Source organism: Hippocampus zosterae, chromosome 12 (assembly GCF_025434085.1).
Source record: "Hippocampus zosterae strain Florida chromosome 12, ASM2543408v3, whole genome shotgun sequence".
NCBI lineage: Eukaryota > Metazoa > Chordata > Actinopteri > Syngnathiformes > Syngnathidae > Hippocampus > Hippocampus zosterae.
Window position 1 is genome coordinate 7,139,993 of NC_067462.1, and position 27,889 is coordinate 7,167,881.

The following is a 27,889-nucleotide window of genomic DNA, read 5'->3' on the forward strand; positions in this document are numbered from 1 at the left end:
TTTCATTTGCCAGTCAATTTATTGAAAACATCCCGCCAAGATATTTTGTCGAACAAACAGCGTTGCACATTTTTACACTCCACTTGACAATAGTAAAAAGCATCGTGTGGGCAGACAAGGCGCAAGATGCCGCAGCACAAAGCTTTGAACCAGTGAGCTTGTCTAAATCATTAGCTAAGAGTTAAGTTGACAATCTTGAGTTAAAACAGTCCAATTTTGACTTTATCTGCTTTGCATCTGTCGAGGACCCAGTTTTCCAGCAGCTTAAAAACATCCAGTTTGATCTGAAAGAAAATCAGAAACACATTTGAAAGAAAAGCAGAAACACTTGGAAAAGATATAAACATGTCTGAATCAAAAGCTCAAGAAATTAGACTATTACTTGTTAGTACAAATCTGCATTCCAGACAATTTGGCAGGAGTTACTTGGTCAGACTTGAGAAATGTTCTTGAGTGAGAGCGCCAATCGATGAAAGGTTTCGCCATCAGTCCATCCATTTTTTTTTGTGCTAGTCCCGTTTATGGTCATAGCTGAGCTGGAGCCGATCCCAGCTGACTTAGGGCAAGAGGCGGGGTGCACCCCGGACTGACCGCAAACACCCATATTCACAACTATGGATAGCTCTGAGCCGGGCGATGGACTATATAAACAGTAGCTCATTAAGCATTTTTCGGGCAAAGATGTCTTTGCTTGTTTCGAGCAACCGAGAGACACTCTGGAGGAAAAAAAAATAACCTTATTTTTTAAATGTGGGTTTGCTTAATAGCTATAGTAAACAGTTTCGAGCTGTTGCTTTTCAAGGCAGAAATGTCATCCAAAATTGTGACTTTTTAAAGACATTGGGAGAGTTCCACTAGTCATCTCTGTGGTGTGCCGGCCATGATGTTCAGTGATTCAACTCTACATTTTATTTGAACACATGTACCAGTGAGCCAAAGGAGATGTGACGTTTATATCGGCAATCAGGAATGGTTGTCTGGTTGTCTGTCTGTCTCTCGCCGCAAATTTCCTGTTTGACTTTTGACTTCATGGTGACTGTGAGGGCCAGGCCGAGACTGTGGGCGGGCCGGATATGGCCCCCAGTCTGTATTTTCCCATAGTTTGGCTTTGAGCTCTTCAAAAAAAAAAAATGTGTGGATCTATCGATACATTGAACTGATATATCACACAAAAATAACGATTATCATAATCAAGAGAAAAAGAACAATAGTTCCAAAAGCATTAGTTCAATGTGCTCTAAAAGTCCACAGAACAATGTAGTGTTGTGTCATTTTGCGGCAACAGGGGGCGGTAGCTCACCTCAGGAATGTCGATCATCCTCCTGCACTTCTGGTCTCTCCAGTTCCAGTCCAGAACCAGAAAGCGCAATGCCTGCAAGCTTAATCCATCTCGAGAGGGAGAGAGAAGATTAATTACAATAATGGGGAATATTCATTTACAAAATGATCAAAGGTGCGACATGTGCAGTTACCTCTTTGAATAAGGGCGCTGATCCTACAGGGTGTACCCACTCCTATGTGAACGACTCCCTTCTGCAGCAGCTTCATCTGCTCCTCAATCTTCACATAAACACCACAATGCGCACGCACAACAGTTACTTCTCACGCTGAAATCATTCTAGAGCAAGGGTGGGAAACCTATGGCCCATGGGCCACACACAGCCCGCTACAGTATTGGACTTGCAAGCAATTCTAAAACAAGAAAAGGACTGATAAACGATAACGACATTTAACTTATAAATGTTGGCTGCTGAAATGAAAATGGTTCCCACCCCTGTTCCAGAACATTCGCTGGCACTGAAGCGAAAGCCAGTGTTTGTGTACAACCTTGATGTGTTTTGCAAAAAGCTTTACAGCCTTGGCTTCACCCCTGAATGTTGTCAGTTGCCTGGGAAAGAAATAAAAACAAATTAAGCGGTGCTGTGATTCATCATACTTAAGAGCTGGCTCCATTATGGGAGTCCAACAAATGAAACAACTTACTTTATGAGCTCGATGGCACGGAGGGCAGAGCTGCAGACGATAAGCAGAACCACCGATTTTTTTTCTGTGTGCTGTCTCTGAACTTTTGCCCATTTGGGACAAACTGATCCAAAAAAAAAAGAAAAAAAAAAGAATCAAACAATATATTCAGGGACACAAGCCACGTGAATAGCAAAGTGGGAAAAAGGGAACAATTGTTGTTCATCCTCTCTCATGCTTAAAAGTAAGTTCTTTCAAATAATTTAATTAAAATAATCTGGGAAGAAAAATAAACACCTCCCTCAAATAGACAACTTCATTTTACCAACAAGAAACGAACATCTTATATACTTGATACTTCACAAAGTGACAGAGATTTAACTGCTGAACCGATTACTAATACAGCAAAGATAGTTATAGATTAAAAATAATAATAATAATTAAAAGAAAAAAGTCTTCCCACATGCCGTAAACAAGTTCCCTCCACAGTAATAAAGATGTCACATTATGTCATGCATGAACATTTGTTTGAATATAGAACTCAACTTTCACTCGACATATATTGGAATATAAGTTTATTATGATTTCAAAAATGCGTATAAATCAAGGCCTCCGCTCTAATCGATCACATGGACAATATTTGGGGAAATGACGATGACCATGAGAAATGTAATGACAATTCACACTCACTTTGCTTCAGATAGGACGACAGGCTGTGCGTCAGGTCATTGCAGGTCAGGAAACACGAGTCTGGAACAATGCGTTGGGGGGGAATAATCAGGCGGCAAAGGAACGAAATTTGACGTTGGAATGCGGATTTGTGAAGACTCACCGTGCAGCTTGAGCTCCTCCTGCTCGATCACCGAGCGCTTGTCTGAGAAGTAAAGTGTGAGGGAGTTCTGAAGGTCTGCCGGACAGCCTGGTTTTGGCTCGGAGGCGGCCAACACATCTGTAATGGTCTTCTTCCTCCTCTGGAAATACAGTTGAAAGATGACCAGCCACTAACGGCGGACATGAGCCATCCTGGTTGGGCCTACCTTTCTCTTTTTGGCTGAATCGCTCGATGTGTCCTTCTCGTTCTTCTGCTTTGGAAACTTTGACGCCTGAGACAACACAGGTGTCATGCACTTGACACCCAATTTGGAACATTTTCTTACTCAATTGCAAAAGATTTGGACCCCCCGCGCCCCACACACACAATTTTTAAAAATCTGATTTATGATACACACATTTTGTGCTAAAATGCTACGCTAAAATGAAAGCAGATGAAGCATAAATTAAAATGGCAAAAAGATTGTTTAGGGCACACTTGGTGTTGTTACCTTCCGAAACATTTCGACTTGCAGTCTAAGCAATCATCGCGACAGGTTTCCTCACTGAATGCCACCAAACAAGTGTGGCGTATACTTAAATCAGAGGACGACAATAATACAAATAAATCTGAAATCAGGACACAAGTGGACTCAATTTATTAAGCACTGAACAGACACGATATAAATCAACAAACTAATAATAATGAAGTATACCGAGCGTGAGGCAGCCCCTCCTTTGCCAAAATTGCAGTTTTTGCGATTTGAAAATTTCATGATTTACACACACCCATTTGATTCCGATTAAATGTTCTGCCCCAAAAGAAAGTTTGTGAAGCGGCGTAAGAACACGTCGTCACACGGTACAAGAAGGTAAACTACGTGGCCACCGCTCTCGCCATTTTTCCTTGTGATGGTTTTATGTTTATGGCCTAAAAGTGTTTTTCAGTGCAGGCTCCTCTACCAATAGAGACCAAACCAAAAGCACTCCATGTCGCTCCAAGCATTTAAAACCTTTTACGTTGGAATACCTCTTCATTCTTTTTCTTCTTCTTTGCCGTCACCGTGTTTTCCATTAGCTTTGTCCTCTTCTCTGCTTTCTTTGGTGCATTTGACTTTCCTTTTATTGGCTTGTTATGGCTTTTCTTTTTTTCGGCCTCCGCCTCCGCCTCGGACACATCTATCATAGACAGTTATTAAAAAAAAAGGGGAGGGGGGGCAAAAGGTGTGAAATTTAAATCTGGATCAATAAGTTATATGCAACAACATGATGAATCTCCATCAGAGGGTGAACATTAAAAAGATCTGTCATGGTGACACAGTGCAACTCTACAGTCACAACAGAAAACATTGTTGAAGAAATCCCGCTCAACCAAAAACTGCGCTTTATATAATCTTGTAAATCTTGTAAATGTCAATTCTTATCACATTGTGCAAAAGAGATCGTAGAAGACATGAAGGAAAGAACAGTGGGAGAGAAGAAGTCAAGCCTCATGCAGAATTCAGATCACACTCATTCTGACCATAATTATAACCAGGCAAACCCCCCCCCCCCAAAAAAAACATCCATGTCTCTTAATTGGAAGTCAGACAAACACAATGTCATCAACAAAAACAAAAACGGCAAGAAACAGAACTTATTGTGAGGCACAAACTTAGTCCAGTCATCTCACCTCACCGTCCAAATACTCACCAAAATCTTGGTATCATTAACACTTAATATTGAAAAGTTGGAATCAATAAAAATTTGATGTTGGCGACAATTTTCTGTTCCACTCCATTTCGTGTTCATTAAACCGATGCCTCCCTCGCAACATCAATCTAAAGAGAGTACGACTGCCTCTCGCAGAATTCTTGTTTGGGATCTCGTTCAATTGTGCAGGTGTCCCTAATGGTGTGGCTGGGCGAGTGAATATAAACAATCAACGCACATCTGACTCCCATCTTTGTCCTCTTATTTCTCCATCCCACCCCTAATGGATTCATACCATCTCATCCATCATCATCACCGCCTGCTTGTGTGTGTTTTTTTTTTCTTCGCTGGGCCTCATTACTGTCAGAGAGAAAATGACAAAAGATGAGCACAGGATTGTAGTTCACAATCACTTTTGGCTGCCTGGTTGCTTTCCGTTGAGACGCAGCTCCACCCCTTTTCCACTCCTTCACAGCCAGACTGCTTGAGTGTCATTAGTTCAGAAGTGCACTACATCAAGTGAACTGACATCCCCCTCCCCCTCCTGATTCCCAATCCTGTTCCATTGACGGAGAAAGACAGCTATTTCCCTTACAACAGCGAGGTTGACGTGAGGACATTCAGATGCCAGACCCTTCGGAGCGTGAAGGATCACCAATAAAACCAATGTAATATAGATTGGCGACAAATGGTACGCCCGCCTTGCACGTAAGTCTTTTTTCCTTGATCGTATTGCATTTTTTAAAAAGTATTATTTTGTAACATTCTGCTTGAATTTCTGGTTGTTGTTGTGCATTGACATTTATGAGCTAAAAAATAAAACGTCTGAAAAAATGTGTAGGTTTCAAATTTTGTGTTCCTGGAGAAAATTTGGAAAACAAAAGCACATTCATGTTAAAATGTCAACAATTAAAACCATTGTGTGAATCAAAATTGAGACTTCAAACTAGGCAGGGGTGTCAAACTCATTGCAGTCCTTCGGAGAGCCGTGACGACGGTGAACACAAATGTCTGATGCCTCATATTACATATACACAGAAAAAAAAAGATTAATAACTAGTTTTGAAATCAGATGCCAGTGAAAACTGTTTGAATTACATTTTAAAGGGGGATTTGTAAGAAAAAAATGTTAAAAAGGCAATTCCCACTTTTGATATTTTACCACAACCAATCGATGCACATCATTTCCTTTCGTGGGCCACATAAAATTACGTTGCGGGCCAGAGTTCGACACCCAGGCCTTGACTTTAACATCTGTGATCTATTGCATTGAACAACATTTCCTTGATCGGCAATCCGCAAATTAACGATGGATTATTTGAAAATTGGGGGGGGGCACCCTTTGTTGACACCGGTGAAGAGGAATGAGTAACGGATGTTATTTATGGAAAAATATTTAGTCTAGAGGCGCAGTTGACGACATTTCCACAACGTTACATTACAATTCCCCAATTTCCCCAAAATGAATAACTGAGAATGCTGAAAATTGGCCATTGTGTCAGCGATCAATGTGAGATCACTGCAGTTATCTACAGCCACGCCTACTGAGGTTCTATCAAAAATTCAGCTGGAACGTAAACTATTACACATCTAAAACTAGTACAGGAAACTGAAGCGCAAAACTCTCCCAAGAACAAGACGCTCGGTCTCCAACAAACCAAGCCATGGGGTCAGATAGCAGAAAATCAATGGAAGGAGATGAAGACGGCAAGATCGAAAAAGGCTCATGCCTCGTCATTTTTAACCGGCCAGTCAATAATGGCGACTGGTTTTAATGGGCAGTCAATGGCGCCAAATGGATACAATGACAATCGACTGTTTGCGGGAAATGAGCTTTTTCTGGCGGGAGGAGTGCGGGTACTCCAGACAAATTGCTTTCAGGCTTCAAGTGGTTTCATTGTACCTGCGCAATTAGTGGTGATTACATGGGTTAGCACGTTGTAAGAGCAATAAGTACACACTCCACGTCATCAACCATTAACCATTACTGACGCGACGAATAATGCTTGCAGGCTTTGCGCTGTGCATTCCACATTCAGAGACTTTATACCAAGACTCTGCTAAAACGGACCAGCTGTCATGGCGACCACCACAACATTATATCCCCTCCAAGGCATTGGGGGAAAGCACTGAGAATTCTGGGAATACAGATGGCTGCTGATGACAAACAATGACAGATTTACCACTGCAAGTTGCTTCTGTTGCAAATGTTTGTTTGACATATGGAAGGCATAGGAGGGATCATCAAGGGCCCTTTTCAATAATAAATGGCGACTTTGGATTGTTCGCCATCTGCATTAAAGCACAGGTAAGCTGCTGTTACTTGTCTTGCGAGATGATTTGTGAAGGGATGCATTGACAAAGATTTGGGGTTATACTTGGTTTGTATGAATAAAAACAAACAAAAAAAGATTATTGCTGTTGATTTAGCCATGTTGCACTGCAGCCAGGACAGAGGCTTGTGTTAATGGTTTCTGTATACAGTAAATATTCCCATCCCCGGAATTCTATAGAAAGGAATATCCTTCCCTGGAATAAAAACCTATGCAATAACATTTTGCCAACGATATTACGTGTTACCGGAAGTTGCGTAAGCGGAAATTCCACTACACGTAACCCGGATGGAGGTGTAATGCATATGTGTAAAACATAAGGCAGGTCAAAATGAGACGTGGTAAATGTCCGGCATCTATACGTTTTGTCAATTGTGTGCAATAGCCGTTTGAAACTGGAAAGGGAACAAGTTGGGTATTTTGGGACAGTTAAAATATAAAGGCCCCCAAATTATGTTTTTTTTAAATCCAATTTTATCGTACCATCTGAACTGCTCAGTCGAGAAAAGACTTTGGTATTGTTTGATTTCATATATATTTGTTATTCATTTGTTTGAGCAACCATAATTGAGATAATTTTAGGACCTACTTTGTATTTGAAGAAACTCCCATTAAAGTTCATTCCAGGCTTTTTATCTCCCGATGAACTAATCTTTATTTGCACATGGTACATTGCTAAACCCTCAAGTAACAGCAATCATATGAATCACACTTCCAACAGTGATGCAATTATTGTGGAATCTAGCATCTTATTAGTGAGTGCAGGGAATGTGTGTGTGTGTTTGTGTGTGTGTGCGGAGAGAGAAAGACACAAAATAGCAAACAGTAGATTTTCACAACCGTCTGTCAAAGCACTCTTATTGGGGGTGGACGGGACTCCTCAGAGGACAGTTTACATCAGAGCCCAAAAATGTTGAGCATATTTATTACATTTTGGAACAGCCAAGCAGCCATTGTTTGCCTTTCCAACTCCATGCCTGCCATGTGATTTATGGACCTGGGCAAATACAATCATGCCTAGACCTACGGCAGGCAAAAAACAAACAAACAGAAAACAACAAAAACAACCCACAAAAATCCTCATCTGGTTGTATTTGTTTTGCAAGAGTCAACTAGAAACCTTTTAAGAAATTCTGATTTCGTCCGATTATGACACACGGAAAAATCCGCTACGACAAACCAACGTGAGATCCTCCATCTTTTCTGACTGGTCGCATGAACGTGAACAGGAAGAGGGTATGGTTCAGGGACTAGAGATAGAAAAATCGCTAAACATAACTTTAATGATATGGACAAAGTAGTACAGCTGTTAAAATACACAAATAAAGAAATAAACAGGGTGCCATCTTGAGCAAATTATCTTCATTTATGGTACACAGTGAACATTGACAAATGCCATGTAGCGGATGCCAAAGACGTTTGAGCAACGTAAGTGGGCGCCATCTTTGTGGAAACTTTCTGAAAGTCATCAAATGAGCCCTTCAAATGACGCTAAAAATTTCCACCCGGCGTTTTTTGATCTCATTTTCTATAGGCCATACCACACAAACACATCCCCCCAAAACGCATTCTTTTTCCAACCCACACAGACCAAATCAGTTGGTTGGTCCCTTCTTGGTTTAGTTGTGAACACAATGCAGATTCAATCATTGGCTAATTGGATCGATTAACCAAACCAGCGTTAATTTGAGAGATAGTTGGAATCCTCTTGGATCTCGGTTCAGCCCATTTTGCGCTAAACCCATCCAATCGATCCAACTAGCACACGCACACACACACACACTACTGGGTTTGAACCTGACCAGAGAGAGTTCACAAAAACAAAAACAGGGTTTCTCGTCACATTAGGAGGTGGAGAGAAAACATACTGATTGATAACCTGAGATCCCAAACCCTGAGATGGAGCCATATTAAGCAAAAATATGGTTCTTTTAGTCCAAGCAATTAATTTTAGTCCAGACGTCATCTGCTTGGAACTGTAGATCATTAGATATGTCGTGGCCAGAAAATATGTTTTCTCTGGGACCCTCTTTCATTCTATTATCTGCAAAACTGATAACACAGTTTCTATGCAACAGTGTTGTGCCAAGAGCACTGCTAATGCTGTTTCATCAGGTTCTTGAAAACAAAAAAAACTAAAACAGATTTCTAGTTCCCATTTAAATTATTTATCAACTCCTCTCTTCATTCTAGAACTGCATCCCATTTGTGAAAGTCGTCTGCGCATTCACTGGAATCAAGTGGAAACACGACTTTGGAGTCTTGCATTAGCACAATCCCTAACATCTCCAAAACATCCCAATATCCCAGTTGCCATGAAAAACAGGCAAGACAAGAGACGTGAGCGCAAGAGAAGACGTTTGAGAGGAGACCTTTCCCGTGATGACATGTGCTTCCTACTCAGTGTTCTAGAGGGAGAGCTTCAGGTGGGGTAAAACTTTTGGATTTCGTCAAATGTAGACCATGACTCCGGAGCTCCAGAAAGGCTCACAGAAACTGTGTAAACTCGTTTTTGTGCTGCTCATTACGCCAGGCGAGGGAGGAAGTCATTGCCGTGCTGAAAACAGAGAGGACGGACTGGGCTCTACTGAAGGCCCACTACGGTTTTTGTGGACTGCACGGGGCGCTGCGGTCCCTGCGTGGAGACTCACTGCGATGGCAACAACAGGACCATTTCGAGGATGTGTGCAAAACAGCGAATGCTGAGGTACTAATAATAAGAAACCAGACACCATAGGGAGTCGGTAATCAAATGTAATGAGGTGAACATAGTGCCATCTGACAAAAGCGGATTAATTACTGCTGCTTCACTGCACGTTGAGTAATTCTGTGCTGCCGGTGAAGTAATTATACCGTAATGATTTTGCAACCCCGTTGGATTGTTTTGGTTTCACTTGATTGAGAGTACTTTCCAACCACAATCTCACCGAGACGATTGAAAACAAATCCCCAAACCAATGCGAAATCGATTTGTATTCCAATCCTGACGTGTGAACTGTATCGTGCTTGGCTTTGATTCTTTTTGCAGCTTATTAATTTCATAGAGGTCCAGAAAAGGTCAAACAAGAGGATGGAGCATCAGCTTCTTGAGGTATCAAATGCTCACAGAGATGCCGTTAGGAGAAATGAGGAGCAGCAGAGAAGCCACCGGGATTTCTTTCAAAAGTATACGTGCGTTACGGCGCTACTGGAGGAGGACCGAGAGCGGTAAGTCGGTGCATCACATTTGGGGGTTGCATAAATCAAATGATTTTCCTGACATTATGTTAAGGTAAATGAATGGCAATAATAATCAATTGATTTCGCTTAAAGAATTTGATTGTGTGGGAATTGATTGTCGATTCAACACATCATGAAGCAACTGAGACAAAATAGGGCGCGCTCCTGACTGCAGCCAGCACTTCTACATTTACGCAGAACTTTGGATAAGGCACAACACTGGCATGGAAACCAAAAAAAAATTCAGAACTGGACCCTCCCACCGCATTAAAAATAGTTATAAAACAACAGTCAATGAATGAGTTACTTTTCCCCAATGGACATCGAACCTGTTGGACAGATCACATAATGACGACACGTCACGTGTTTTTTTTCCTTCCCGGTTTTGTTAACAGTTGGACCTTGGGAGCTGTCTTGTAGTTACAGCACTGCTTTAAAATAAAAGGGGGTGGGGGACAGACACACACACACACACACACACACACAAAAAATAACAGCGGCATAACATTGTTGCACAGTACTGTATACCGTAAGAAAAACAGCTACAGACTGCAGCCCAAATGAATGTGACCTACTTGCATTCTTGAGCTGAGTAAATATCCATCCAGCCCCTCTTGGAATGAAAGATGTACAGTGATTTAAGTGTTTCAGCACACCGTAGAAAAAAAAACAAACAAAAAAACATCTGGACTTTCTGACGTACACGTGAGCCCTTTCAGCCCCAAGTTCATCCATAACACTCAGTTCAGCTTCCTCCATTTGGACAGTCCACTGCAGTCCGGACATGGTCCGAGCCCATCGCGCCTCCAAGTTCGACTTGCGCTTGTAAACAGCTCAATATGTAATTACACATTCCATGTACGTTTGGCACCTGCCTGCGGCTTGGTCAGCCAGTACCTCTTCTGAAGCAAATGGAATAAAAATTGATGGTGGCTAGAACGTTTCCCTTTCCAAATGGCGACGACGTTTAGATGTGACATGTGGCTATGGCGAGGTCCGTTGGCAGGGCAAAACCGGCGGGTATGGCTACGTCCGGTGCAGCTATGCTAATTGAGACCCATGCTGGCTCTCGTATCTAATTATGGAGACTGTTTGGAAGAATAGCCTACATTTGTTGGTAAGAGTGCCAACCTTTAAAGTGAGCCGCCACAAGAAGCACATGGCAATTTCAGACCAAAAATAATCGCGCCACATAAAACACTTTGCTCATTACAAATACAAAGCGGCCGAGATAGCCCAAAAAAAAAAAACCCAAAAAATCTGCGAGTTTAAATTGGCTTCATCATAACGGATACAATGAAGCCTATCTAACGATGCTGAGGTTTTACAATTTGGGACTTCTAGACCACTGGTGTCAAACTCAAGGCCCGAGGGCTAGATCTGGCCCGCCATATCATTTTATGTGGCCCGCGAAAGCAAATCAAACATGTCAACTTCTATGATGCGTGCTAAAATCTCTATCGAATTTTTAAATTCTCATATGTAATAAATAAGAGACAAATTGCAACCTTTTTATTGTTACCAAACCCCTCATTACAGCAACTTAAACAATAGTTGAATAAACTGTTATTGACTTTTTTAGGTGCGTGTTATAGTGCGGAAATTACAGTAAACAAAAAATAATTACTCTGCTTTCATCGAAGGCTACAGAAATAAGAGAATAATTGCCGCTGATGGGCTGAACTCAGAGGATTTGGACAATTTTAGGTTAAAAAACAGCTTTAAACGATTAATCAAATTTTAAAAAATAGTTGTCGATTAATTTGACAATCGATTAGTAGTCATTTTGACACCTCTAGCCGATGATGCCCCCCCCCACCCACCGCCCAAATGGTGGAACAACACTTTAACTTACGACCAGTATATGTTGACGAAGAGGACATTGATGATTAATTTCCCACACATCTGTGCATGTGAAAAGAACAAATACATCCTGAAAATGCATCGACGTGATAAAATTTGTAAATACCTAACAAAGGGTGACTGCCTGTAGCCACTTTCTTGCTTTTGTAACTGATTGCACAAGCCTCTTCCAAATATGCAGCACCACTGCTGCCAGTGTAAGTGATTAAAGAAAAAAGGAGATTGGGCAATACATTAATAGCGCCAGATGTTAGGAATCGGGTGCATTTAAAGTCGCACAAATTGGAATAAGAGTACGAAGTTGGGGAACATTAATTCACTGAGATTGCAAGGTGGACTGACTGTCTTGAATTCATTTTCAAAATCTCTTCTGTGCTAGTTTGTGCACAGACCTGTTCTCACATCAACCCTGACAAAAATCTTTCAATCCACGCCTGTTTCTTCTCAAAGGGCTTCTTCGAAACAAAGAAACAATCATCACAGCTTTTGTTTTTGCCTTTTCTGAAGTTCCACAAGCACCCATGTGCAAAACAGATGACCCATGCTAGACGCAAAACGACACCGTGACTTCCAGTTTTTATGTATCATCTATTACGCCGCACTGCGATCCCCCGTTGCATGTCATGTGCGCATCGCGATGAAACAACGCGGTTGTTCCGGCCTCTTGCCATTAGATTACACACGTTTCAGATGGTCTGTCACTGGGTGACGCCTTCCTCGACATTAAACACTCTCATGTGTGCGCGACTCACAAAAGTCATTCTGGGGTGTACTTCGTGGGTTAGGGTTTTTCTGTTTTTATCTTTTTTTTCTTTTAACTCATGGATTCTGGATGCTAAAGGGGAAAAAAATCTGTAAGAAGTATTTTATTGTATTTTTTTGTGGGGGGGGGGGGGGGGGGGTTCTTGTTTGGTGCTTTATTAAATTCACCAGCATTACAGCAGAGGTAACAATTCGAGCAGACAGCACATACATTTGGCTGTGCCCCATTGTTGAAAAGCAGATGCTAAAAAAAGCAGCATTTTGGTGAAATTACACCCTTGGATGAAAATAGGACGTTCGGTCGTCCTGGTACGTGGGGCCGTATTACATATCGTTCAATGCTTGAAGGCTTTCTTGGAAAGGTCTTTGCGGGACTCATGCTTGTAATTGAGGACAAGGGTTGCAGATGTCAGCGCTGCGATGGGAACGAGGACTTTGTGAACTCTGCAGTAAGAGTCAGAGGCGTGGATCGGAAGGTGGAGGACGCTTACCTTTCACAGCATGAGCAAGGTTTAACCTCCAGCCTTTTTTTCCCCCCGAGGGGGTGGGGGGAGTGGGGGGGGGGGGGGGGGTGCGGGGATTGAGGCGGAAGATTCGAGTGAGTTAAAAACAAAATACCGCATACCGGTAATGTGCATTCCTTAAGTGAAGAAGGGGAAAATGAACACTTTTTTTTAATAGATGGAGCTCAACATTCCATAAACTAACATCATGTTGCCTCTTTTAAACAGCAAACTAGCTCAGTGTGAAACAAAAACACTTTGACTGGGCAGAGCCAAGTGCTGCACTTCCATTTTGCATCGACCATTTCAAAACACAATAAATCAACAATCAATTACACACAAAGAACAGAGTTCTAACAAGAGTTTCTAACAAGAAACGCAGCAAAAACATACAACTAAACAAGGTTGAGGTTTTATTTTAGAAACGTTCCCCTTGCCATGTCGAGTCATCTATGGAGCACATTCAATGTCAAGCTTAAATTGCTACATTTTCTGGTTGAGAATGGATTTAATGGCAAACATTCACAGGTGAAAGAGTGGCTGTCGTACATTTTTCACCCCTTTGAAGTGGCATTGGAAATCGTTCCCCAGCTTGTTCGTCTGTTACTATTAGGAGTGTTTGGCGACTTAGCAAAACCAAAATTTCCGTTTCTGGTCGTCTTCATACGTGACCAATACAGGAAATGATGAAAGCATCACTGGTTATCGTCAATTCCCTCTGCACGTAAACACACAGATGCACCAAAACGCTCGACGAACAACAGGACGCCCATGACGCCGGCAAGCGAAACTGCGGTTGAATATTTTATCATTTCATCCAATAAAAAGCTTAGACTGGATGAAAGAGAGATGTATTATGGGGTTTGGGGAAGAGAGAGAGAGAGAAAACATATGGATATAATTGTGAACCAATGAAGCGATGATGTCATCTCACAGTCAGGTTATCAGGCCCCAAGCAAAAATGGCTAGGGCATTAAAAATAAATACATAAATAAATAAATGTGCTTCTTAAAACATATGTGAGAAACACATACACACATACACCCACGCATACACTTAGATGAACTACAGCTTTTGGACATGCCAACACATTCTGTCCTTCCCATTAGCCTCTTTGGCATGGCTACACAATGAGCTCATGTGGAATGGGCTCAACTCCAGTAAAAACACACAAGCGCTAACGCACACAAGAACACAGATCAACACACACACACACACACACACACACACATGGACATATTTCCATCACTTCAGACGACATTACAAACTTTCCTGGAGACTTAACCCTAACTTTAACCACGACATGCCATCGCCACAAATCTCAACCTGACAATTTTTCGCCAAAATGATAGCGTGCACAGTGTGTTAACAGATTTATGGTCCCACAGCAGGAGGAAGACCTGACACACACACACACGCACACGCACACACAAATCAGTCTAGGCTATAACCATATAAGGATTGGCCGATGATGTAATGGGTGCCACTGGCTGAGAGAAAGAGTCCATGCGCAGAGCACTTCTCATAATGTTTGGTTTTGTGCGTGGAATGTCCACATCAGTGGGATCTTCGGGAAGAGAGAAGTGAAAGAGTTGAGGCCAACTAATCTCTGAGGATTTGTAAGGAAAGGGACGCATGACGGCAGGTAGGACTATGTGAAAGGTGTGATTTAAGGAATGTGTGCTTGCACTTTAAAAGTTGGATTGTCACAACGAGGAGAGCTGCGGCTGATTGAACAGGCTTTTTTCCATTATTTAGCATTACGGACCACAAATATTAAGAAATGCAAAAGAGAAAATATTAAGGGGGAATGTTTTACAATGAAACTGGATTTGAAGAAAGGAGACCTAACATGAAGTAGTATTCATTTAATGGTACTTTTAGAATTATTTTACTATAATTCTAAAATACAAGTCAGACAAGTCCTACCTGGACACACACCGTTAATAAAAAATAAGATTGAAATCCGTTTCACAGAAGGAGAACAAAAGATCCTGAAGATTGAGCACATTAAAAGTCGCAGTTGGGCACTCAACTGGAATGTCTTTCTGAGCCGCGCGTCTATTCATGATGTACTTGTACAGCACATACGGGGGAAATAATGGGATGTGGTGTTAGGGAAACTGGAGGGTAAAGAAAATTCTCAATTATCAAACGCTAACACACTAAGGAAGCCATCTGCCGCACTTGTGAAAACTTGCTAAATCGCCACGCCAAGGAGACCACATGGACGACAATACTTACAGGCATGACACAGGCGACATGTGTTACGGTTTACAGGTTGACACAGGAGAGAACAAAATGTTCTATGTTCTCAAATAAGGAGAGGGAAGTGATTCAGTTCTCCTTACGATTTAAATAAATGTTTATGTTGGAAACAAACCACATAGGGAAATCATTTGTGTTTATCAGCCATGGCCAAAAAGTGAGTAACTTTAAACATTACCTCATGTCCTTGGTGAATGAAATACAGTTACCCTGTAAACCCATTCAAAGGCATTCTTTGGACATAACTAATGCACCCCCCCGCTCTCCACAGACTGAAGCTCCTGATTGCAAAGGAACGACAATACCAGGAGTTAAAGGAGACTATCAGAGAAAGAGATTTATCACTTCTTAAAAAGGAGCTGAACCGGCTGAAGTCGTTGGCGCTGCCGCTTGTAAAGGAGTATCAGAGCTTGGAGAAGCTGTTAAAGGAGCACGGGCGTCATGTCAAACAATTGAGTGCCATCGCTCAAAGTATTGACCAGGAGGCCACTACAGCTAAAGAGAGACAACAGCCAAATTCGATGCATCCTGAGGTGGAGCGACCCAATTCATACAACAACGTCCACCGCTCCCGTCACGTTATGACAGCTCAACTCGCAGAGGGGGCAGCTCAAAATCAGCCACTGAGACAGCAGCATTCAAGCCTTGGCCGTCAGACAGACGAGAAACGAGAAAGTTCTGCAACAGAGAAGGAGAAGGAATTGCAGAAGGCTGATGATCGGGAAGCTCGACAGCCAAGCTCGCTGTCAGAAGTGGAAGTACTGCGAAGAAGGGTGGTGGAGATGGAAGGGAAGGATGAGGAACTTATCCGCATGAGGGATCAGTGCCGGGATCTGGACTGTAGACTGGTTATGGAGACGAAAAATTGCTCGAGTCTAAAGGTTGAGGTGAATAGGCTCAATGGAAGAATCAGTGAATTAGACCGCATCGAGGAAACTTTGGGCAAAAGCAAACAAGAGTGCTGCAATCTGCGGGACAGCTTGGAAAAAGAGAAAAATGGCAGCAGGATGCTCTCAGGTGAGGTGGACTCCCTGAAGATCAAACTGAGAGAGCTGGAGGCGAGTGAGAGCCAACTGGAGAAGAGCGAGGTGGCAATCAGACATGACCTGGCCACGCTCAAGTCCCTGACAGCCGCATTGGTAGAGGACAGAAAGACCATGTCGGAGAGGCTGCAGGAAGCCGAGAAAAAACTCTGCGGGCGAGGCAGTTATAGAGAAGGGGCACAGAGCTCAAAGTCAGACGTGGAAGAAAAGACAACAGGCATGGCAAAGGAAAGGGACGAGCTACATGGCAGGCTGGCAATGGAGCAGCAGAGAAACATGGAACTCGAGAGTAAAATGGTCATTATGAGAAAGAGGCTACAGGTTTTGGAAAACAGGAGAGAAAAGGAAGAGAAGTACATGCAAGGCTCCAGCAACACCAGTCCGCGCTGCCAAATGGAAGAGAACAAAGCCAAACAACTCACATGGGAGCTGGAGAGGCTACAAAAAAGACTGCAGGACAAAGAGATGATGGAGAAGGAACTGATTAAAGTAGAGGACGACTACGAGTCTTTGGAAAAGAGATTCAATGATGAGCAGATTAAGTCCAAGTCTCTACTCAAGGAACTAGAGGTGGCCAAAAAGGAGCTTTCCGGATACAAGCAGGCGGAAAAACAGGACATCAACCAGGAACACGTCCTCCTTTGTCGTCTACAGAAGGAGCAAGTCAAGTCCAGGCTGCTTGCACGAGAGGTCAGTGCGCTCAAAGAGCAACTTCAGCAGCTGATGGGCACAGAGGAATCCATCAGCAGGGTCCAGACGGATCACTCTGCGTTGCAGGGTAAGCTGATGCAACAAGAAACCAGGAACCGGGAACTGGCTCGGGAGATGAGGGACTTGAGCAGCGAACTCGACAGATACAGATGCCTAAAGAATCTTGCGCCGGGTGGAAATGACGAGCATTACCGCCCCACCAAGGAGGTGCAAACCGAGCCAACAGGCAACTTGCCGACTGACTGCCAACTGCCCCCTATAATTAACACAATTTTTGGCGAGAAGCACGACGAGGAGGATCCGAATCACAACGTTGAAGTCGCAGGCAGCCGGGGCTCAACTCTCATCAGCAACCTGAACAGCTTGAACAGTGCCAACAACATCGTGAGCCAAAACAGAGGCCACGCAGCCAACGGGGTAAATGTGCACCAAGCAGCTAATGGGGACGTGATGATGCTAACGCACACGCCAGGGCAGCCACTGCAAATCAAGGTAACGCCGCATCACATTCTAAACACGGCCACCCTTGAGATCAGCAGCCCCAACGCCGATGCCTCCGCCTCCTACACCAGCACGGCCTTCATCCCATCTGGCGGAAACACGCCAAACCAAAGAATCACCATCATCCAGAATAAGACGCCACCGTCGAGTCCCGACCGCACCATCTCCCTGCTGAACGGGACCCCCGCCTCTCGAATGATGAGTCCCAATTCATCCCGATCGGCGACTCCGGACCTCCCGATCCAGATTTTGACGGTCAGGACTTGTTCTCCGGAGCCGACCGACATCGGGAGCCAGGGCGCCTTCTGCAAGACTCCTGAGCGGCAGAACAGCTGGCACCACATGTGTTCCAGCAGCCCCGAGTCCAGCCCTAGCATCATCACCACAGAGGACAATAAGATCCACATCCACCTTGGGAACCCGTATCTGCCATCTCACAGCATGCCGTCACCTGTCGGGCCGTACTACCTTCGACATGAGCAGAGGACTCAAGTACTTGCAAATGGCTGCCATGTCAAAGGTGTTGGCAAGATTACCAGTAGTATTACCATATCTCCCGCTACATCTCCCGCCTCACACTCCCCTATGTAGCAGTGACCATTTTAATGAGGTCTCTTTCCAAATAGATACTGTATTATGCCACCTTCCTGCAAGACTATGAAATTAAATCAATGCAGCCCATGTTTTTGTAATGACACGCCATAGTATGCTACAATACACTTCACCTAGTATTTCTTATCCAAATAATGATTTGTACAACTGTTTCTACTGCCTGTATGAGAACGACATGAAGCAACTGCAATACAATCTCCTATCTTTAAAGATGTGGACATTCCTTTTACTTGCTAGCCAGGCTAATTTGTCAGCATGCACTGTTACATAAATGGCGACTTATTTTGTGGAGCTGATAATAAAAAACGGAAAAGCTGAGAATTTTTTTTTTGTGTCAGATTTGATTGTCAATGAATGGCAAAAAAAGTGATATTTTTGGGACAAATGATAAACAAGTAGCATTACAGTATATATGTTTGAGAGTGAGAATTTATATGGATTTTAATGTTTAGCGGAAAGCATTTTTCTCAAAAACAATACTTTGCACAAAGACATTTGACAGTTCACAATACTCTGGATAGTTGCAGCACAATCAATTAGTCAAACATTGAAACTCTTATGCCATAAACTCAAGACACACAGAGCGAATTATTCATTACATTAAAAAAAACAAAAAACATTTAGATGATTACAGCTTACTGCGAACAGAAACTCCAAATACCCAAAATTACAACGTCACATATAAAAAAAAAAGAAAATTACTTTTAATCTAGGAATTACTTTTCAGGAGGCCAATACCTCTGTTTAGTGAATCTATAAAGTATATTAGTTTCCCTTTTTGAATTTAATTACTGAAATAAACGAAGTACTCTATGGTGTTCTAATTTGGTGGCATAAACCTATAGTTTTAAGGTTAGATACCACAAATGTGGCATTCCGTTCATCAACTTTTAATTAAAAGTATGTAGTTTGGAAGTGACACAGTTAGGCGTAAACTATTGATGACCGCGGCTTAACTTGTTTGTGTGACAAAAAATAAATATATTTTGCGGGGTTTTTTCATATGGTAGGGTAAATGGAGGGTCTGAAAATCGCTGGCAGTGATAATAGACACAGGTCTAATTTAATTTTAAAACATCTTTTCTGATACATTCACTAAACTAATGACATTATGCATCGTGTTTTTATTCATCCATCAATTTGCCTGCACTAGAATGCTTGTTCTACTACACTGATCATTTAAAAAAAACACCAGAGTGCATTGCTACCCTCTGTCGGCTAGGGTGGTGAACTGCGCTTGAAAAGCAACAGACACTGAAAGGTCCCGCAATCCATCACAAGATTCAAAAGAAATCGTTAACGTTACGGACTGTTTGGAGGGACGCTAAATGTGTGAAATGCGCAAAGGGTAAATTAAAGTTTGATTTTTGAGTCTAGCTTTTCAAACGCGTTACACTGGAACACGCACGCGTGTTTACGTCTCTCACGTGTTTTACGTCTCAGAATCACAGCGAAGCGTTTCACGCGTGTGGCTTCGTCTTCTCATCTACGGTGAGTAGGCTGTAAGAATGTGTTCTTATTAACAAGGACTTTACACGTTAAAAGTACTTCTTATTGACATGATGTAAACAACAACTACTTTGACCATTACAAGCAAGTGTTGAACGGCTAAAGCTAGCTTACAGTGAGCACCAACATGCTTCGCGGCAGCTACATACAGGGCGTCTACTCGCAAACGCACAAAAACATGTAAACGCATAAGTCTTCGCCACTTAAGACATTATGTTACATTAAAAAAAAAGATATTTCACCTGATTCACAGTCATGCTGCCACCACTCGTCACCCAAGTCGTCCCCCATTTTTGCCGGATTACGCTTTTGGGCAGTTTATCCAATCAAGTGAACCGCTGCGCGAGCAACCTGGGGTGCGTTCATGAGCAGCACGTTAAAAAAGTTTTAATGTGGTTGAGAAACTATAAGCACACACCAACTGCAGCGAGCTCGACAACAACTCGATTCATATTCATATTTTTTTTCAAACAGGCAGCTAAAAAAACGCTGAAATTTGGACGTCAGAAGTGTGTTCACAAGTAGTGCGTTGCAAAGACACATTACGTGGTCTTAAACGAGAACGACATACCTTAACAAGATGTTTCAGTTTATTTCAATTTACATAAAAGCATCTGGAATAGGTCGATGATGAGGCAACATTTTATTGACAATATTCGTTTTTAACTGCCTTAATATTATTTTTTAATCTGTAATATATATTTTTAAATGCATTTGGGGTTTAAAATAGGAAGACAAGAATCACCCGTATGTGCAAATATTTTGGACACTCTGTCCTCTAGTTGATTTTAGGACATTTTCCAACTTCGAGATGAGAAGAGGATGCTCAGTACATACAGTATTTGGAACAGTGCCCATTTGCTGCAGCTGTAGAGCAGAGCAGGGACAGATCCTCAGTAATTACAACCTGCATGCATTTGGTGTTTAAATTACACGTTTTTGTTTTGGGGTTTTGTTTTATTTCTTTTTTGCTATGGATGCGAGTTTATTAAATCACCCTCTGCCCCCGCAGAAAAAACAAATTCTGATAATATATACAGTAATGTTATGATGTGCGTTACCTTTACAAATTGTCAGGATAAAATCTCATCAAGAACAAAGCAAGGATAAAATATGCAAAAATTAACTGAACAAACCGAATGTGAGTAAAATGAACGGGTATTATTTCTGGCAGCAGGGGGAGACACCACAAGTCAAACTTGGTTCTGTGCTGATCTCGATGTCTGAGTGCCGGGGTTCTTAACCTTTTTGACCTTGGGGCCCAACTTTTACTCTACAAAGTGGCCTGTGGGCCTATTCACCCTGAATTCATGTAGACTTTTATTATGTTTGTATTCAATAAATAAATAAAATCCATTTAATGTTTCGAAATATAAAATGAAATCAAATAATAACCTTCTATAAAGCGATCATCAAAAAAATATTTAATTGCTGTGTAAACCTTGATACTCGGCAAGAGGCCAAACATGCAAACCACTCCTGAAATAAATTATGCTGAGAGGGTCAGGTCAAGTTAATCACCCAAAAATTAAGTAATTTGATTTTACCTCAGCAAAAAAGATTAAAAATTGCAACAACAGCTCTGATGTACTGAATAGTTAACATATGGTGTCCAGACGCCTGGTACTGTTTTTACCGCTACTTGATCACATTTCCTGTGGTCATGACAATTTTTTGACTCTCTGTGGTTCTAGATCAAACACAAAAATCTATAGAATAAGCAAAACGCCTGTGGCGTTTGTTCTTTAGATGCTCACTGAGCTGAAGACACACGAGATTTGGTTTGGGGGTTTACGATCTCTTTCATTGTCTGCCTGTTCTGTCAGACTGGCCACACCAGATAAGTAAGATAACAATGCTGTATACAATCTGATTCGATAAGAGGTTATTAATCCCTGGTAAGAAATTTTAGCCGTGCTAGAGTAGCAGTAATCTTATTTACGCTAACAACAGGAACAAAAAATACACAGCATGGCTGCCAATGTTGTGTATTAAACGTACCTACTTAGTGTGTGGGTGTGTGTGGGCGGGGAGCTGTGATAATAGAATACAAATGGTTCTTAAAGGTCGACAGATGTTTGGTTGCGCCTTAAATTGCCCACTGTAGTATCACATTTAATGTGTTTATTTTCTTGTAAGCAGCTGTTGCTCCTCGCTCCCATCACAAAGAGGTATTTTTAGACGACAGAGTGTTTTTTTGTGTTGTTAAAAAACGACGACAATGAAAGCGATAAAGAGCAGAATCCATTTGAAAAGCTCCCAAACTATGAATTCACGCCGCAGGCCATACTAAATTTATGAGGAAATATCATGGCTTATTATAGCAGCAGGGAGTGCTTATTTACTCACCTACAGATAGGGAGAGGAGTATAAACTATTAGTGGCTTATTATGACAAACATTGAGTGAGATTTGAGTTAGGAAACAAAATAAAAAGGCCTATTATGTAGAACTGCAATAAAATGGCAAGAACTGAGGCTTACTGAACAGGCCGAATAGGTCGTTGAACGCGTCATAAACACAACATTGTGAAAGCACCATGTTAACTCGATAATGTTTGCGTCGGAACCAGAATGTCTCTGACCTGTTTGTATTCCTGTCAGAAGAAAAAGGTATGGTCTATTTGAGGGAGGTTTTTATTTGTTGAAAGTAGATTACGCAGCCAGCGACTAATTAGGGCATCTAATAGAGTCAATGGAAGTATTAAGACTCGCTCAAAGAATGTGAGAGATTGGGCTCTTTATTTTTTTTCTGATGTCAAAAAGAAGGTGGTCTATCTGAGGGATAAGATAAGATAAGATAAGATATCCTTTATTTGTCCCACAATGGGGAAATTTACAGCCTCCAGCAGCAAGAATGTATGTAGAAAGAAGAAGAGAAAAAAAAACAAACATCTTTCAATTAAATACAATATGAACACAAATGGATAAATCGCAGTACTATTTACAATTTACCTTCACATCATTTAATTATTATTATTATTATGATATTTGACTTCAGTGGATGATACATCCTGCAACTAATTTCATCATGGCATATATTGAAGGGAAGGACAGTGTAAATTGGAATATATTCGTTCTATTGTAAGTATTTTGAATATAGATCCTCTTATCGACACTTGGCGATTTGAGGTACTATGGTGCATGGTTTGAATGTTGTACAAGTTTTTGATATTTCATTTTTTTGGGTGTTTTGAGAATTCCATGGCTGGTTGCGATATTTGCTCACATGGCCCGTCGTTTGCCACATTGCATGACGATAAGCTTTCAAATTCTTTTTTTTTTGTGCCTTCAGTTAGTGAAGAGCACACATTAAAGTAGAGGTGCACTGACATTAACAAGCATCTCCCGAAAGAGATTATTTTTGTGCCTAATTAAATAATAATTGCTTTTTATAGTCTTTAAGGCCTAAATTATGTATTGGGTAGACTATAACTTGCCTCGGTGCACGGTGACCCTGTCTTAAAAATAAGACAAACTCCATCCATAATTTGATGATAAAATAACATTAAAATCAGCAGCAGAAGTTTACAACAATAGTCTTTAAAAGGCAAGAAAAAAAAGAGATAAATTGTAGCTGTCATGTTGGCTTGCCACAACGAGAGCAGATGGGTGGGCGAACTCGCCGGCGCATTGGAATAAACAGGAAGTGACCTTGAGCTTTTCAAAACTTCACCCCACATAACGTCCTGCGTCTCCGCAACTTAACTGTATTCATGAGCATCTGGCCCGTCCTGACCTGCACGGTGATTCGCTGCATTTCAAACATTTGGCAAATATTCGCTTCTTCTTTGCGCCTTCTGTAGCTGCAGATTTGGTTTTTGTTTTGTTTTTTTTTTTTGTCTCACGGGCTGACATTTATTTGAGCTTCAAGTACATAAAGCAACATTACGGCCATTGATTTAAATATGTCACAAATGGAGAGAGATGTCTTTAGTGGCGTGACAGTATCACCTCATTAAGACACAACAGCAGGGCTAAAATGTAATAATATCCAACGGAAGATGTATATACAGGATTTCGCACGATGCACTTTTACGTATCACTCAGATGGACATGAGGTACCAAAAAATGGTCCGGTCAGCCTAGGCAGGGCTCGACATGGCGTACCAAACCACCGGCTTTGGAGTGTCTCGCTCTTACTCAAGAATTTCTGCTGGATTTGAACATTTGCACAAGCGATAGCCGAGAAAGATGAAATACGAACCACCAGTTTTCCAAGAGCAGAGGTTTGTTTTGGTAATGGTGGAGGAGTGATTCCCACATTTCCGCATGAGCATTCTTAATCTGCTTGAAGCCTTAAAAAACCAGCAAACCGTTCCGGTGTGAAGCTTTCTCACTCTCTGAATCATCTGCTAAATGGAGCTTTTGTTGATGCAGTGTTCCAGTGCAGTCCTCTGGATAGACTTTCCTTGGCTTTGTTTGAACGCCTGCGCCGGGAATTCAATGTCTTCATCAGGCTCACAAAAACTTCTCAGCCTCAGCTATTAAATGTCGATGACCTCACCTTTGTGATACCTGAAATGAAACAGGGCACACACAAACACACACACACACACACACACACAAAAGAAGTATAACAGAATGGAGATTTTTGGGACACCTTGTAGATATTTGTGTCAAACCAGACTCTACATTGTCAAGTCACTGTGACCGTGTCATACAATTACGACAATTTTATTCATAATAAAAATGTCTTTTTGCCCATGGACTATTTGGGGAGTCTATTCGGGCATGGCCTGCATTTGTAATATTTATGGGCAGCCTGGTGGTCCAGTGGTCAGCGCATCGACCTCCCAGTGCAGAGGTAGCGGGTTCGAATCGAGCTCCAGCCTCCCTGTGTGGAGTTTGCATGTTCTCCCTGTGGCTGTGTGGGTTTTCTCGGGGTATTCTGGTTTCCTCCCACATTCCAAAAACATGCACGGCAGGCTGATTGAACACTCAAAATTGTCCCTCGGTGTGAGTGTGAGCGCGGATGGTTGTTCATCTCTGTGTGCCCTGCGATTGGCTGGCAACCGGTTCAGGGTGTCCCCCGCCGACTGCCCGAAAGCTGGGATGGACTTCAGCACGCCCTGTGACCCTTGTGAGGATAAAGCGGATGGATGGATGTGCATGTACAAACAAAGCTCCTGATTAAAAAAAAAGAAAATCATGAATAAAACAACCCACTATGAGAGCGCCTGGTACTCTCTGTAGTTTAATAAATAAACAGCCACTTTATAAATGAGTAAATGGGGGATTGGAATTACAAATATTGTAAAAGTATGGCATATCAGTGTGCATTCAGATGAGCAGTTATGCAAGGCTCTGTGTACATGCTGGTGGCCGGGGGGTGGGGTGACGGGTAGAGAGGTAAGCTCTGAGGCATTTCAGGGCAGGCATTGTTACGGCGTAGGTCCCACTTAATGTCAACCCCGCCAACTGTCGAGACACATGGGTCAGGCTCCACCTGATGGACGCTTTAAGGCCACGCTGCAAAGTGCTTGGAATGCGCATTGACAGTGTAGAGGTTAGAGCCCCGTGTCTAAATGGGGGCCCTCAAATGATTTGCTGGCGCTTCAAAACAGCATCGGGTCACGCAAAGTTACCTTCGACAGAAGCTGCATCTCAATTTGGGACGGTGACCCTGAGAGAAGAAGAGTTTACAGCTGCTCTTTGTTTCTTTATTTTTTTTCTTCCACACTCAACTTCCTGCTGATGCAGGCATCTTCTCGCCGAGAAAACAGCTTAACTGGCTTTAAAAGCAATGCATTTGGAATAACTTCGGATAATGGGAGCGGGTTGGGATAATATAAGGGGTAACTATTTGAATACAAATCAGTGCTAGACAACATCAATACGTAGTGATTCAGTCACGTGACAACAAAAAGATGATTTATCAGACTCACATTTAGCGATAGGCGCAGTACTTGATTGATTGGTCAACTTGTTCAACACCAAGCTTAGCTCTGCAGGGTCTATCTACAGATACAGTATGTCCAAGGACTTTTGTCCATGTAGAGTTGCCCAAGGATATCAAAGTACATGTATTTTAAAAGTAAACTAACAAGTTGTTTTCCAGCTCGTTTGTTGCCAGGCAACAGACGGAAAGCGCATATCCGAGGGTTCATGACAGCTTCTCTTGTCGAATCCATACTTCTCAGTTATATTAATTACTTTACTAATTATATTAACAACGTAACAACAGTAATTGCAATTAATAGTGCCTACCGACAGGCACTATTTAACCAATCAACCAGTTGTAAACTTCTGAACTTAAATGTAAAGCGCTTTGTTCCAGCTGCAGCTGTTGTGAAAGCGTGACATAAATAACGATGTATTGTATCGTAGCTCACTCACAAACAGCAATATAATAAATAATGCAAAAAATATTCAGACTAATTGCCAGACATATTTCATTGTCAGTTGTTTGCTGTATCGTATCTTAATGGTTGTGAAAGATCTTAAATCTTCAATGTAGTCTTTCATTTTTTGTTTTGTTCTGTTTGTTTTTTCGTCCTCAGCATAAGTCGGCGTCTATTGCGAGTGCTCATGAGATCAATCTGAATTTTACCGACCTGAAGTCAGGCTGTGTGTAGTGTAAAGGCCTCAAAGGTCGGCACCCATTGATTGCTGCTCAGCGGTTGGCATTTTCACCAATCACATTTTCATGTTCCGAACCGCCAACGCTGTGTTCTCCGATGTTACGCAGGTGAATTTATGTAGAACAAATGGGTGACATGATGTTACTTTGCTGCAGGCGAGACGGACATCACAATAGATTATGTGAGATTCTGCAATTGATCCTAGCATCTTGAAATATTGGAGACAAGCTATGGATTTACTCTGAACAGTTTGCTGAAGTGAGCTCAGGCTTACATGCTATGGCACGACGCCTCTGGGCAACATGATTCTGTTTTGTCTTCCATCTTGTAAACAAGTGTTCAGTACATTCTTAGAGATATTTTACCATGCCATTTAAAATCAAGTTTAAAAGAATATTAAACGATGAATTTATTCACGGTTAATATTCATATCACTTATATTGAGCCGGAATCTCACACTTTGCTAAATGTCATATTTGATCATAAGTCGATATTAATGGTCAATCCACATATGTAGGTGTTGTTTTGGCTAATTATTGATCAATGACTTGCTCTCTTTAACGATGCTATGTTTTTGAGGGGCTCCTGAAAAGTGATGATTTTTTTTGAAGGCACAAGGATTTCCTCCCAACACTTCGCTATGTACATCTTTGCACTATTTTGCCCTGTTGTGGTGTTCAGGAAGGTGCCCAAAATATTGGAAACGGCCCTCAATATAATTGTGTGCAATTCACATGCATTCATACACCTTGGCAAAAATAAAACAGACTCCTCCAAATACAAAAATTAAGTGATTGCATATTTGAACTGCAACAACAACAACAACAACAACAACAACAACAACAACAACAACAACAACAACAACAACAACAACAACAACAACAACAACAACAACAACAACAACAACAACAACAACAACAACAACAACAACAACAACAACAACAACAACAACTAAAGGCCTGGCGCATAGTCCTACCTGCAGTTGAGAAAATAAATGCACACCTTGGGCACTATTTGACGTAATATGGGACTTATTTGGGTCATGATTCAGTTTAGGACCAACAGGTGGCACTGTAGGGCTCTCCCTGCAGCTGCACACCTTTTGGTCATTATGTAATTAGTGCTTTAAAAGGACTCCCAGCCCGAACACATTCATTTGGTCATTGTTTGCTCTTGGCTACTGTCATGTTTGTTTGTTGCCGTTTGTCTGCTGCTGTCAAGTTTGTTTCGGTCATGTTTTGGTCACGGTTCTGTTTTAGCTTCAGTTACGATTTTTGTTTGCTACTTTTGACTATGTTTGTTTTGGAATTAGTTTTCTCTGTTTTCATACGATTCTTTCAAGTACACCCGGCTCCTTCCTCCTCCCTGCTTTTTGGGGTCCACCACCACCACGCAACGTGACAATTTGAGCGTAAGTGTGCACCAAGGTGGGATGAACAGTACTTAATCAACAATAAACATATTGCTAAAAATACTACTATACTTCCTTTCTGACACTTTAAATAAAAATTAGGGACTA

General features: G+C 41.8%; 3 protein-coding genes and 1 long non-coding RNA gene across 7 annotated transcripts in view; 3 read left to right on the forward strand and 1 right to left on the reverse strand.

Moving 5' to 3' along the window:
• cmss1 (cms1 ribosomal small subunit homolog) lies at positions 1-20,152 on the reverse strand. Of its 2 annotated transcripts, none has more exons than XM_052082289.1 (10): positions 20,031-20,152; positions 3,803-3,951; positions 3,000-3,065; positions 2,795-2,933; positions 2,653-2,712; positions 1,984-2,086; positions 1,828-1,888; positions 1,473-1,560; positions 1,301-1,389; positions 1-284 (listed from the first exon to the last, which is right to left on the reverse strand). In XM_052082289.1, exons 1-10 carry the CDS (start codon positions 20,077-20,079, stop codon positions 201-203), a joined length of 888 nt encoding a protein of 295 aa, XP_051938249.1. In that variant the 5' UTR covers positions 20,080-20,152; the 3' UTR covers positions 1-200. The 2 variants fall into 2 exon arrangements, with proteins under 2 accessions (XP_051938249.1, XP_051938248.1); XM_052082288.1 differs by lacking the exon at positions 20,031-20,152 and adding an exon at positions 15,074-15,189.
• On the forward strand, positions 4,847-10,087 carry LOC127611639 (filamin A-interacting protein 1-like). 2 transcript variants are annotated; one of them, XM_052082331.1, is made up of 4 exons: positions 4,847-5,172; positions 8,991-9,223; positions 9,331-9,504; positions 9,826-10,087. In XM_052082331.1, exons 2-4 carry the CDS (start codon positions 9,113-9,115, stop codon positions 10,006-10,008), a joined length of 468 nt encoding a protein of 155 aa, XP_051938291.1. In that variant the 5' UTR covers positions 4,847-5,172; positions 8,991-9,112; the 3' UTR covers positions 10,009-10,087. The 2 variants fall into 2 exon arrangements, with proteins under 2 accessions (XP_051938291.1, XP_051938292.1); XM_052082332.1 differs by lacking the exon at positions 4,847-5,172 and having other exon boundaries at positions 8,481-9,223.
• LOC127611586 (filamin A-interacting protein 1-like) lies at positions 14,608-18,600 on the forward strand. Its single transcript, XM_052082244.1, has 2 exons — positions 14,608-14,789; positions 15,684-18,600. The coding sequence occupies exon 2, from the start codon at positions 15,934-15,936 to the stop codon at positions 18,256-18,258; it is 2,325 nt and encodes a 774-aa protein (XP_051938204.1). The 5' UTR covers positions 14,608-14,789; positions 15,684-15,933; the 3' UTR covers positions 18,259-18,600.
• Positions 19,608-27,889, forward strand: part of LOC127611650 (uncharacterized) — a 21,457-nt gene continuing 13,175 nt past the window's right edge. For both annotated transcript variants that reach the window (XR_007965406.1, XR_007965407.1), the window contains exon 1: positions 19,608-19,770. This is a non-coding gene — a long non-coding RNA (uncharacterized LOC127611650). The remainder of the gene's footprint in view (positions 19,771-27,889) is intronic.

Bases quoted from the DNA above. Each gene is read 5' to 3' on its own strand.
- cmss1 (XM_052082288.1), bottom strand. From the start codon at position 15,155: ATGTGCTCAATCTTCAGGATCTTTTGTTCTCCTTCTGTGAAACGGATT. The intron at 3,066-3,802 runs GTATTCCAACGT...GTGTTGTCTCAG, and splicing joins AGAAGAAAAAGAATGAAGAG to GCGTCAAAGTTTCCAAAGCA. The intron at 2,087-2,652 runs GTGAGTGTGAAT...TTTTTGGATCAG, and splicing joins GTCGTCCTATCTGAAGCAAA to TTTGTCCCAAATGGGCAAAA.
- LOC127611586 (XM_052082244.1), top strand. From the start codon at position 15,934: ATGCATCCTGAGGTGGAGCGACCCAATTCATACAACAACGTCCACCGC.
- LOC127611639 (XM_052082331.1), top strand. From the start codon at position 9,113: ATGAAAAACAGGCAAGACAAGAGACGTGAGCGCAAGAGAAGACGTTTG. The intron at 9,224-9,330 runs GTGGGGTAAAAC...TCATTACGCCAG, and splicing joins TTCTAGAGGGAGAGCTTCAG to GCGAGGGAGGAAGTCATTGC. The intron at 9,505-9,825 runs GTACTAATAATA...TTCTTTTTGCAG, and splicing joins GCAAAACAGCGAATGCTGAG to CTTATTAATTTCATAGAGGT.